This window comes from Anomalospiza imberbis, chromosome 1, assembly GCF_031753505.1.
Source record: "Anomalospiza imberbis isolate Cuckoo-Finch-1a 21T00152 chromosome 1, ASM3175350v1, whole genome shotgun sequence".
Lineage (NCBI taxonomy): Eukaryota > Metazoa > Chordata > Aves > Passeriformes > Viduidae > Anomalospiza > Anomalospiza imberbis.
The window spans coordinates 98046922-98060619 of NC_089681.1; the positions used below are offsets into that span (position 1 = coordinate 98046922).

Here is a 13698-nt window from a genome sequence, read left to right on the forward strand (position 1 = left end):
CAACACAGGCACAGAATATTCTGAGTTGGAAGCAGCACTGAGTCCAACTCTAAAGTGAATGGTCCATAATCTACAACCTCGGCATTATCTGCATCACGCTCTAACCAACTGATTTTGCATCACTGACATGAATTACATTTTGAAAGTTCATCTTCCTTCAGTTAGTATGACACTTAACATATGGCTCTAACACCTGATGAATGTTTCAGTGAGGGCATGTTGCATTCTGCCTCCATTCTGCCTCTGCATTCATGTGAAACAGAATGAGAAATACTGGTCATGAAACTTTCCAATACTGGACAGTTGGGCAGTGTAAAACAGGCTGAATCACTCAAGATGCTTCCAGTTCTACTTACCCACCAGGCTTATGACAGTATGGAAGACATTTAGAAGGGCTAGAAGCCATCAAGAAATCTTGGCAAATTTCCACTATTTCTATAATAGTTTTGTATTGGCCCACAGTGTCCATGACCAATGACTGAACAAATCACGATAGCAATTTCTTGTACTGTTCATTGACAAAGATGGTTTGCTGTCTCCCTGAAAATTAGTATCCCATGAAGAATGCAACATCTACCTGCAAGTTGTAGTCCTGAAGAATTTTCACTAGTGAGTCTCTCAAATTAGGAATCTCCATGCCTTCCTTAATGCGGTGGATCAAAAGAATAGGATCAACATGGGTTCCAATATTGTTCAACAAACCAGTAATAAAAGCTGTGAAAACCAAGAGACAAAGAAATTAAGAAAAATAATCCAGCAAAATAGCTGATTAAAGGATACTTTGGTGACAAGCTACTTGACAGTTTTCTACTAAGTGAAAACACTAAGTCTCTGTTACAGTCTTTGTATGTTTCTTGCAGCTGCATTTACTTGAATACAAGCCTTTGGGAAGGTGTGGAAGATACAGTCTGGCAGCTTACAGAACTTCTAGTATATTCAGCAAAGTGGTAACTGAGTCTCCAGCACAAACTCACAAGTAAATAATGCATTTTGATTCAATAAAAAGAGCACTCAAATAGTGTTTAACTATTAATAACTACTTTATGTGGTAATTCCATTTCCAGTTCCAGGATTTAAAAACAAACTTTCAAGCACCTAACCTGATTTCAGTGTGTTTCTAAACATTGGTGAGAGTGACATGATAGAAGTCTTTTGCTCTTTGAAGAGCACCTGGCTAAAAAACCCACTAGAATGATGACTCAATGCCATGTTTTTTCTTCAACCCCCACAACTAAGGAATATCAATAGAGCTGCTCTGCATATAGGCAGAAACCGTTACATAGAGTTACTGAGAGAATTCTGTAGGCTTTGAATCCCTTTTGCTCTAAAGGTATCATTGACTGTAGCATCACTTTTAGTGATGCATTCAAGTATGGGTAATTTGAGAATGCCATTCTTCTTGAGGTTTAACATATTCTGGTCACTTCTTCCTTTCAAAATTAGCAACCAAGGGATGAAAAGATACATATTCTGACACTAATTCTACAAGACTCTCAATCCCCCAGAAAAGAGGTCCCAAGAGAGACTTTACAGTCTTGATTTAAAGCCCCAGAAGAGGATGCAAAAACTAATGGAGTAGATAGTTAAGAAAATTCTCTGTTTTCTTAGTCATTTGAACTTCTTTGAATCTGCCTCCTTGACAAAACCGATACTTATGTTTCTGAGTCCATCTAACCTTTTAACTTGGAGTAGCTATTAATATAATGAATGAAAGGCAAAATGCACTCATTATTACCAATCTTACCTTTGTAACACAGAAACAAAATAAATTAGTTTTTTTACTGAGGGAAGAAAGGTGTAGGCTTTTCATTTTCAGAATCTTGAAGGGAAGCAGATAGCATGCAAAATCCTCATCAAACCTGCAGAATGTGTTTTGAGGCTGTCTAAAAATAAAGTCTCATTCTGCTAAACTAAAAGCACTACTGTCCCCTTGATTTGTCATTAAGGACAGAATTATGCAGAGCTCATTCAATGTTAAGCCTCCAAGTATTCATTGTGTAGCACACCCTCACACTGCCTTACTGCAAGTTTTTATGCACAGTAGGACAGAACAAACTAGAACACCTCCCTGACCATACAAAAACACCTTCTCTAACATACTCGTGAGTAATTCAATCCTTTATTTGCAATAGCATTCCACACACGCAAGCTTCCCAGAAACGATCCCACTTACGTGGTTTGTCAATAGAATATAAAATGAGATCTTCCCAAAGTTCTCCATCATCTTGTTCCTTGGCAAATTCAATAGCTTTATCTACATCTTGCAATTCTTCCATTATCATCTTCAAGGCACTGCGGCTATTACCCATTCTGCCTGGAAGGAAAAATATGAGACTATAAATGCTAATTGCTCATCAGTGTTCAGTGCTCTTTCAATAAGAATTTTGTAAGTGTGAAGTTGACTCAAACTAATTCAACTAAGGCCAAATCTAGTCAATTCAGATGTAGGAATGCAAATCAGTATAATATGAACAAGTGCTTGGAGCAGGTTGCTGGATTGGGACCTGGGGGCTTTCTCAAGGATGTGTTAGGTCATATTTAGGGTTCTGAACTGCAGCAACATCTAACATGAGGGGGATTGTGTGTATGTGTACAGATGCAAACTATAACATGAAATACCAGCTTCAAGGGCCCACATGAGCCCTCTTAATTCGCAGTAAATATAGCACAGCTTACACCCGTGAAAAATAAGAGGAAACAGGAAGAAGTAGCAGAAATTATGAACTATTTTTAAAATAAATTCATTAGTAAATCCTGTTCTCCACTGAACTGAAATGGTCCACAAAATATTCTTTTTACTGAACCAGAGATTGTTTAAAAAATGTTTACTATTCTGTTCATGACTAATACATAAACATACATATAAGTCTTCCAATGCCTCTCATTCAGTGTTAGATTTCTTGGCCAGCTGAAGGAGTTAATTTACAACTAATAAGCAAATCTTTCATCTCAGCAAAATATAATACCAAGCTTCTGAGATGTATTCAGAATAAACTATTTGTTTAATTTCTCTTCTCTTTTCAAAAGCAACAGTATTACTCTTCTCTTGGAGATTGTATCAGAAATACCTCCCCATCCAACTTGTTCCCTGTAACCTTTGCAACACTTCCAGAAACTCAGAAGAACATCAGATAAAAAACATAGTAACACAATATAGGAAGTTAAGACATCATATCGATCCAGTACTTTATTTCTAAATCATGTTATTTGGTTTAGATATTAGATAATATATCTTCACACCATAAACTTTATTACAAGTTTAAAAGTGTTGTAATTGATCACAGTTATTTATTCTGAGTTACTTACTTAGAAGATAGACTGTCTCTTCTACAAAGTTTCTCTGCTGGCAGATCTCAAGAGCCTTGAATGTAAGGGAAGAGAAGAGAGAAGAGAATATAAGGAAACCATGCAAAATGAAATTTTATTGATCACAAATGCTGCGAGAAGCTTGAAGTGATTTTTCCACAAAGTTACATTATTCATTTTGACAGAAATGCGGCTCCCTTAATAAGCACTGCCAAGTACTCTGGCCCTAATTAAGAAGAGAAACTCTGTGACATCCATGACTCTCTTTAAAATTCTGAGACTGAATAAATCTGGGGACAGAACAGGTATTTCAGTCTGGACTATGTTAATCTCTGCCTTTAATTCTACCAGTAACTTCTTTATTCTACCTCCAAAAGTTGGTTAATACAAAACATTAAGGTTATCTGCTATCAAGACTTGCTTCCTGTGGGTCGACTTATGTAGTCTCTAGTGATGGAAGTCTGCTTGACATTCATTAATAACACAAGGCTGAAAATCTCCTCAGGGTAACCAGAAGGGTTTCAGAAGAGAGAGTGTCCTCCAAATTTTGTACCAAGAAGACAATGCAAAATAACAAATATGAAAGAATGTGGAGGAAGCATTTCTTGTAAATTTGGTTTAAAGACCTGAGGACTAAGTATCTTTAGCAGCTACAGAATCTGTGTGTAGTTGGAAACCAGCACAATTAAAAAAACTACCAAACTGATTACCAATGGGTTTGTAGTAACAGGAAATCAGCAGGGCTGATATGCTATAAACAATGCCATGAATGTTTCCATGAATTTGGAAACAGAAAGCAAACTCAAGATTCATAGCATTCCTGTAAAGACAACTGTTCACCAACCTTCACACTTTGAAATCAAAATTTTAAATACATAAAGTATAGCTAAAATCAAAGATAAGGTAGGAATTGACTTTTCCTTCCAATTCTCATTATTTCAGATGGGTTACTATGAAGATTACAGGTACGGACAACAAATTTTGGGCTAGGGGTAAGTGAATTACCAAGTAGATACTTCAGGTGAATGAAGGTATGAATAATACTAATAAATTACATACACAGCTGACAGCCCTCTTTTTCCTCTCCACTTAAAAGGTAAACTACAAAGCACCAGGTATTCAGTAGTTCTAGATACTGCCATTTCCTGACTGTCATGCTCCCTCTAGAGGAAAACAGGGAACATTCCTACTTCTCTTTCAGCTCATTTTCAAAATGTTTGCTAAACTACACTTGACTAAAAATGGCTTACTTCTAGAGAGCACAAATTATTTCTTCTTGATGAGCTTATAATTTCATTAGAGCAATAATAAGAGTGGATTTTTCAAACAGAAATTGCTTTTTGCAATTTAAACACTGTGTTGGAACTTGCTTACCAGGAACTGAAAATAGCAGTAACTGGGAAATTCTTAGTCCCCTTTTCAATTTCTTAGAACAAAGATCTGTATGTCACATGAAGTGTTATTATACAGCATGCATGGTAAGAAGTATAATTACAGAATTAATAGTATCTTTTTGTCTCTTCCTCAGCTTCTTACTGAAAGATGTTAACATTTTAACATTAAGGTAAGAATTACACATTTTTTCTGACATTTTTCTCTCTTGACTTTGGTGATTATTGCACCACACCTTCAGAAGCTGATGGGTCTCTCAACTATTCTTGCTCATAGCCCATATCTTCAGCAAAGCAGTGCCAGCAATGAGCATCAGTTTCACACAGCACTTTTCTGCACCACCTGCCACTAAAGATTGGAGGCTGGATGTGCAATAACTAAAATTAATTTGCCTCAAAAAAAATGCAGTTAAGATTTTATACATAAAACCATGATCACATGAATAATACATAAGGCAGAAACTAAGAATCAGAAAGTTAAAAACAAGTAAGCCCATCTTGTAGATCAAAGTTTCTGGCTGGAAACCTCTCAGGCTCACTGCCTAAACCAGTTTCAGGTAGTGGTTTCAGCAAATCCCAATTCTCTAATCCTAAGAATGTATTTTCCAGTAGACAAAAGCATGCAAAACAAGAGAGGTACCAGGAACAGTACTAGTTTTCTTGGGAATGTTAACTGTGTAAAATACAACATTCAATGTTACACATGAAAACTACTCCACTGTGTCATCATTATAGCTGCATATGGATAGGCACCCTTTCACAAGGTCTGCTCTGCTCAGCCATTAACAGCAACAAATACAGATAATATAATACTGAGCCATCCAAACTGGAAAACTTAGAATTTCCACTTGTTTTGCATTAATTCAAGCAGGGAAACAACTCAAGATTGGCCTTACCTTTATGCATTTTGTAATTTGACAAGAAAGAGCAAGGAAGGAAAATAGAAAAAATATAAAAATATTAGAAGATGGAAACCTGGTACTCTGTAAAACCCCAAGTGTATTAAGCAAAGTACAAAGACAAAACACTTTTAGCCCTGTTAGTTCAGTGAAGTATATTGTGTATATTATTCAACAGAAACTTATGGCCTTACAATAAAAAGATAGAATAACTACAGTTACAGCTACTGTTTTTTCAAGATCTAACACAAACGGCTCCTAGATTTGGCAAAATGATTGTCAATTTCTTGAACTCATAACCTACTGTTCAGTCAGGCTAAGCACTGATGAGTAGTATGTTGTAGCTAGAACTGTAGTCAGAACTTCTGCATTAAAAATACCCATCAATCCCTGTGAGCTGAGAGAGGAAAGCCTCAGGTGTCATCAGCTCTGCAAACCAAACTGCAAGTGATGATCACAAACTCAAAGGATCCCTCATATTGGCAGCAGAGGGCAGTACCAGACACGGCTTGAAATTCACAAGACTACAAGCTACAGCCCAGGACCTTGATAAAAATCAAGGACCTATGCTTAGATTTTTGGGGCTTACCTTCTCCAGTGGGCAGTGTGTACTGTCTCTGAGAAATGGAAGTAAGTTTGGTCGATCATATTCAGCATAAAGGCTGATCTGTTTCTCATGATATCGTTGGCCTTTATGGTGGTCTCTTTTGAAAAGCTTGTGTAAATACTAGGAATCAAAAAAGAATCAGAATTCAAACTCACTTATTCAATATTATTAATAGAATAACAGAAACTCCTGAGTTGGAAGGGAACCACATAGATAATCAAATTCCAGCTCCTGACCCTGCACAGGACAGCCCCAGGAACCACACCATGTTCCTGAGAGCATTGTTCAAATGCTTCTTGAACTCAGATAGGCTTGATGCTGTGACCACTTCCCCGGAGTGGAAGCCTTCCTGTGCCCAGCCACTCTAGTGGGCAAAGCTTTTCCTAGTATCTAACCTAAACCTCCCCGACACAGCTTCATGCTGTTCCATTGGGTCCTGTCACAGGTCATCAGAGAAGAGATTAGTGCCTGCTGATGCTTCCCTGGTGAAGGTGCAAATAGCTACAAGGATTCCCCTCAGTCTCCTCTTCTCCAGGCTGAACAAAACCAAGTGACCTCAGCTGCTCTTTGTATGGCTTCCCCTCTAGACCATTCACTATCTTCCTTGCCTTCCTCTGTATACATCCCTTCTGTAAACTGACAGTCTGTCAGTTGCCTTTGCAAAGCTCTTGGGATGTGGACTGCACTTTTCATAGATCTGCTTCCATAATCAGATCTCTAACCCATAAATCACCTCTTCACCAGATGAACACCTGAGCTCTATCTGTAACCAGCAGCAAGTTAAACTTCCCTCTCTAATACAGCCCAAGTCCACAGTCACATATTATTTACTCCACTGACAGGATGTTCAAACCAAAGAGGAGCATTTGGAATAGCAGTATGGAGCCACAGCCTTACAGTGATACTGTAATTCTGTACAAACAAGAACAATTTGACAGTGTATGGAAGTTACAGCTCCAGAAAAACTAGGAATTCACTTTCTCTATGGATCAGCAAAACATATTTTACGGCTGCAGCCACCAACCAATCCCATTTTTAGGAAGGGAAAAAGAAGAATAAAAGCAAGAAGTAATTGACCAGAAAAGACAAGTACCTACAATTCTATAAGGAGATGTTAATAAGCCTGTAGTATGTTATCAAATTCTCACAGGTACACATTTGAAGATCATTTAACTACTGTGAAGATGCTATGGCCATGATAAATAGGAAATTGGCAGAAGTAGCCCCTTTGTCTCTGATCATTTATGACATTTCAGTGTCAGGTGCACTTTGACAAGATAAAAAACCTTTAAAAGATATGTCTCGCCAAGATTTTACTCAGCTCAACTTGAAATCAACAGAATACAGGAATACTTACCACATGCTGCAACTCAGGCCTGTTTTCTAATTCTTCAACAACTCTGTCAATCTGAAAGAAAACAAACCTGTGATAAACATCACATTTACAAGACTGGAAAAAGGACACAGAGTAAAAGCTAGCATTGGACTGCCATGCCATGAACTTGTTATACTCACAGAAATTTTATCTTCATTATCCAAAAGCATGTCTACTGCTTTCTACAACAGAGAAAGAGAACTCAAGTAGGTAACAGGTACACATATTTTCTTTCATTCTATATATTATTATTATGCTTATTCACTGATGGGTGTCAGATGGACAGAACTACTCTTTTCAGCAACAGAAATTCAGAAAGCAATTTACATGACACCTGCATATGCATCGGAGTATTCTTCGAGAATACTTCTCCTAAGTTCCCTCACTAATACCAGTAAATGCTGTGCACCTACACTGCAGGTGAAGTATGCCCACTGAATCATCATCAGTCACAAAAAGCCACTGCCAAACGATGTAGAAATACCATTTGTTCCATCTCAAAAGAGAACTGTAGGGTGATGACTATGTAAGAAACACACAATTCAACCTGCCTCACAACTGGATTCCGCCAAACTACCTGCAGACCAATGCCATTAATTAGGTAGACAAGACCATGTAAGCCAAGTGGCCACCAGGATTCAAGTTCTGCTTCCTCTTTCAAAAGCAAACTTTTGCTTCGCTTTCAAAAAATACCAAACCACACATTCCTGATATGACTTATTCTATTGGATTAAAAAAAAATATATACTGTTTTTTTCTCCATGTAGTTTAGAATGGGCATACTAAAGATGATCACCAACAGTAGAGATCCGTATTTTAGCTACAGTGCTTAAACAACTATTGCACTGAAAAAGAGATCTACTTGGTTATCTTCCCAGTGATTACACCAAAATTCATTTGCTCAGATTTAACAGACAGCTGGAAAGAAGGAAGATATAACTCAGCATGGAATAAACACTTCCTGTTTTTTGGAATTTAGGATAATAACCTTGTAAACTTTCAGAAGCAGATTACTTTTCTGTGGTGAAAGGGAAATGGCAAGTACATTTAATATATGCCTAAATAAATCCACTATCTCCTTTCTTTGGCTTATTAATACCATTAATTGATTCAAAATACAGAAAGAATAACATGGTGAATTGATACACTGTGTGAAATGACATTCAGTGTCGTGACTTGAGGATCACAACAATGTCCTCAAATAATGTGGACACTCTTTTCACTGAGAGTGACAAATGCAAATGGAAAGGAAACACAAATGGAAATATAAAGGAAAAAAGTAATCCTTGGGTCAATTATTTTGCAATCTAGGCAAACAATCTTACTTGTCTCAGAATGTATCCAGATGCAACAAACACACTCTCTGCCTCATCATCATCTATAGATAATTTATTTTTAATCTGTTAAATTGTATCTAGAGGAAAGTGAATATAAAATCATTAGGATCGCTATACCTCTGAATCAAAATCCATGAGCAGAACAATTTTGTCTCTGATAGAACTGAAGAGATTGTGCTTGTGGATCAACTGGAAGACATCTTTGTGCCTCAGAGTTAGGTAGATTTCTAGGGCTTTGCCATAGCGCTGATCGTAAGTGTACCTGATAATAATAGGATTATAATACACGTGATGTTACATACTTAAGTGCAGAAAAATCACTTATGAGAGAAAATATAAACATACTCTAGTATGTAAAACGTTAGGATACTACTTGATTTTATAAATATCTAAACAGACCTGTGATTCATTTTTGTAAATGGAAATAAACATCAAGCAACGTTAATTTCACCTCTGTTTATATTGGCCTTCATTTGTGTTCGGACCTGCAGTTTTCTGCATTTTCATTCTCCATTTTCAACTCACAGGGGAAGACACACAAAATGCTAGTCTTTCAATTCTTGGAAACCAATTGGAACACTCTTCAGAGCTAAAAAAACATTGTTCTCTTATAATTTTCTGGCAGATTGCAACATAGCAATAGACAGTATCTCTTCCTTCTTCAAAGAAGCAGTAAGAAAATAACACAGTGATCAGGCTGAGAAAAATCAAATAGCTTTATCCCTGTACAAAGTGACCAAGAACCAGATTAGTTTTGGCACATTTTCCAGTCACATATTTCCATCCATGCAGTAAACCTAAATACACTACTTCTTAAATAGTGGGCAAAACTCCCCACCATTTTATTTTTACATGGGTAATTCTGAAATGCACACTTCAGAAAAGAGGTTTCCTCTGACAGCATGAAAAGGAATGCTAGTTATTTACTTTGGAAAAAGGAGTTGGAAATCCAATCTCATGCTTTACAATTTGCTTTCATACTCAATGTGAATATTACAAGGAAGGGTAAAGGATTGCTAAGCTGTGCAATCAGCAGAGTGGAGAGGAGAGAAAGCCAACACTCTGTAGACTGCAGCAAAGAATATTTCTTTTAAGAGAGCTGAGCAAATATGGATAAACTGCAGTACACTATTTTAAGTGTACTTTTCGTAACAGGAATTTAAAACTATACTCACAGTTCTGCAAGTGTTTGTAGCAAAGTCCTGTTCTGTGGATCTTTCTTCAGGTGATCCACTACAGCTTGAACTATGATTGTGTTGTTGTACAGATCTCCAGGCCACTCTTTTATTAGGGTTGCAAACCCCTAAAAGTATAAGAGATTGTAACAGAAATAGAAAGAATGGCCTAAGGAGCATTTCAAAACATCAGCGCTTCAGCTAAGCCTCTGAGATGATACCTGCTGTCCTTAACCTTTAAGGAACTTTCACATGCCCACAGACATGTACAGTGCAGAACACAGATTTTTCCTTCTTAGGGCAATGTTATTGCAATTCATGAAGCTGACTCTCTTTCATGTGCTGTAGGCTTTGTGCATCACCTTAACCACTTATGCTACATTAAAAAAACTAAAAATAACAGTCTAATAAATAATATCACAGTATTTGCATGCTCTGAAGAACATTCTATTTATTATCTTAAAATTAAAATTCAACTTTTAAATATTGTCATTATTGTGGAACTGTCCACTGATAATCTGTTTGAATACATCAGAAAATTTGCTGTCAGAATTCTTCACTGCTAAGGGTATTTGGCTGGCAATAACTATGAGACATATTGATGTGGACACATCAGGCTGAAGTACCTCATAGTCACTTTCCAAAAATTCATGCAGGACCATTTCGTAGATCAGAGGTTTCAAAACTGGATCTCGTCTTGGCAAGTAACGACTAATTGCCTATAGGAACAAACAGAACAAAGTGTCAGATGGTGAATGGCATGTAACATTCTGGTACACTGATAGAAAAAAAAAATTGTTGTGAAACAAAAGATCAAGGCTATACGCAAAACATGGCCCCTGGTAATCACTGGAAACCTTATAAACTCATACGTGTAAGCAGCACCCAGTAGTTACTTACTTTAGGATTATACACACGGGAATTTTATAACTCATTTGAAAGAGCAGGGGGCAAGATACTAATTAGGAGAATCAGCCATTGTCCTTAAGAGACCAGTAGTCGTTTAGAAAACAAAACCCATAAAAGACCCCTCAAAACAAGAATGTTTTCAAAATCCATTTTGTTAAGTCTTGGCCTTGTAAAAAGGTATAAGGATTCATTTAGCTGAAAAACGTGCTGTAGTGGATTGACCCTGACTGGACACCAGGTACCCAACAAAGTCACTCTCACACTTCCCTCCACAACTGGACAGAGGAGAAAAAATATAATGAAGGGTTCATGGGTTAAAATAAGATCCAGGAGGGATCACTCACCAAATACCATCATAGCAAAACAGACTCACATTTGGGATAGTAATTGAATTTATTAATAAGCAAACCAGAGCAGGATAAGAAGTAATAATAATAAGAAATAATCTTAAAAACACCTTGCCCCATCCATTCCTCCTTCTTGGACTCTACCTCCTTCACCCCAGAAACACAGGAAGACAGGGAATGGGGACCGACTGACAGGGAATGATTGTCAGCTCATCACATGTTGCTTCTCTTGCTGCTCAGGTAGAGGAGGCCTTCCCCTTCTCCAGCATGGGGTCCCTCCCACAGGAGACAGCTCTCCACAAACGTCCTTAACATAAATCCATCCCGTGGGCAACAGTTCCCCATGATTGCTGCAATGTGGGTCACTCTTCCATTGGATGCAGTCCTTCAGGCACAATCTGCTCCAGCATGGGCTCCTACACAGGCTGCAGGTGGATCTCTGCATTCCCTTGGTCCTGCACGGGCTGCAGGGACACAGCTGCTTCATGGTCTTCACCATGGCCTGCAGAAGAATCTCAGCTCTGGTGGCTGGAGCACCTCCTCCTCCTCCTTCTCCACTGACCTTTGTGTCTGCAGAATTGTCTCCTTTCTCATATTATCACTCAGTTCTTCTCTGGTCACAGTTACAACTGTGCAATAACTTTTTTTCTTTGTTTTTAAATCTGTTATCACAGGGGTGTTCCTATCATTCCTGATTGGTTTGATCTTGGCCAGCAGTAGGTCCATCCTGGAGCTGGCTGGCATTGGTTCTGATGGACATGGGGGAAGCTTCTGCCAGCTTCTCACAGAAGCCACTACTGTAGCACTCCCACTACCAGAACCTGATCACACAAGCACAATATATGTGTAATTTTGAATTATGACTTACTTTGGGGTCACCAGATTCTATGAAGGGCTAGTTTTACATACCCAATTGAAAATTAATTTGAAAATATATCTCTCCATGAAAAAGGTGAAGGCATGTGATCTGTTACTGTATAGAAGGGTGTAAGGAATTGCATTCCAGCAAGCAAGAGATGAGAAGCTGCCAGAATAAATCAGTTCATACCCTGGAATTTCAGCACAGCATCTAATTAGCACTACTATTCCATGCGACTAGAGGCCAAGATTATTTCCACCTGCCAAAATAAATCCCACTGCTACCAGCTATCTGGGGATTGTAGGGTTTGTAACTGAGGGATCAACACCAGTGAAATTCTTCCAAACACTCAGAGATGTTGCCTGTTGCCCACTATTGGTGCATGGTACAATAGTATTTTATTACTGAAGTTGCTTGAACAAAGCAGGAGAAAAAACATCTCACTACATTTTAGACCTCTCACTGTGCTGTTTGGACTTGGCCAGTTTTAGAAATGTAGTGCTGCCAACATCAGCTCCCACCAGCTGTCACAGGATTTATCAGTTAACTCAGGGTACAGTCTTGATGGCTGCTCTGGAGTATCATATTCCTGACCCCTTCATAAAAAGTCTCTTTTGACCATAAAGAAAGCAAGCTGGACATTAATGGGAGACTCAAAGGCAGAAGACAATCTCCAATGGCTGTTTTCACTCCCACTTTCTACCTTCCTGCAACCTCCTAAATCAACAACCTCCCCCAACAGACTGGTGCAACTCTTGGCTGCAGTTTGGCCACACAGCAAGCTCTGGAGAGGTGTAGTTTCCTTGTTGTGTGTAAGTCAGGCTGCTTTATGAAGGAAATGTCTCCTGCCCCATGTCCCATTGCTTTGAAGAAAACACACAGCTACCTCCTGCAGTTTAACCACCATGCTCAGGAAAGCATACAAGAAGCATGCAAGAAGCATTCAAGTTATTTTTAAGCCTTGAAACAAAGGTGACCCATGCTGGAGGTTACAAACTCTTCCTATTTTATTTTTAAGCTGCAGTTAGGGAGCAAGGTCAGACAAAAAAGCTTGTGAATCAGACTGCCTTTGTACCAGTTCTTGAACTATGTGGTAAAGTGACTTAAAATAAAAAAGGGATACTATACAGAGAAATATTTTCTTCCTTTGTTTCTTTTCAAGATTTGCTTTCAGACTTTTCATCAATAAATGTAAGGATGAGGTATACACAAGAAAACCCATATAAAAGTTGACATGAGAGAGCCTAAACCATCTCACCAATAAGCCAGAACAACAATTATTTATTCCTCAAAGGATATCTAAGAGATGAAACAGCCTGTCAGGATAGTGCTGCTCTGTGCTATGCCCACTACAGGTGAAGTCTTTCAAATGTCTTCCATCCAATATTTTGGTTAAAGTACTGCTGCTGCTAGCTGATCATCCTGCACCATTGCTGAATGTCACTGTTTGTCACAGCAAACAGAATGGAGCATATCTCTCATGTCACAACAGC

General features: G+C 38.2%; 1 protein-coding gene across 5 annotated transcripts in view; it reads right to left on the reverse strand.

Moving 5' to 3' along the window:
* VPS41 (VPS41 subunit of HOPS complex) overlaps nucleotides 1-13698 on the reverse strand; it is a 120461-nt gene that overhangs the window by 13314 nt on the left and 93449 nt on the right. For all 5 annotated transcript variants that reach the window (XM_068201591.1, XM_068201607.1, XM_068201600.1 and 2 more), the window contains 9 exons: nucleotides 10717-10809; nucleotides 10091-10218; nucleotides 9033-9177; nucleotides 7719-7760; nucleotides 7561-7611; nucleotides 6186-6323; nucleotides 3307-3361; nucleotides 2174-2314; nucleotides 578-714 (listed from right to left, as the gene is read on the reverse strand). In XM_068201591.1, the coding sequence (XP_068057692.1) occupies nucleotides 578-714; nucleotides 2174-2314; nucleotides 3307-3361; nucleotides 6186-6323; nucleotides 7561-7611; nucleotides 7719-7760; nucleotides 9033-9177; nucleotides 10091-10218; nucleotides 10717-10809 (930 nt within the window). The remainder of the gene's footprint in view (nucleotides 1-577; nucleotides 715-2173; nucleotides 2315-3306; nucleotides 3362-6185; nucleotides 6324-7560; nucleotides 7612-7718; nucleotides 7761-9032; nucleotides 9178-10090; nucleotides 10219-10716; nucleotides 10810-13698) is intronic.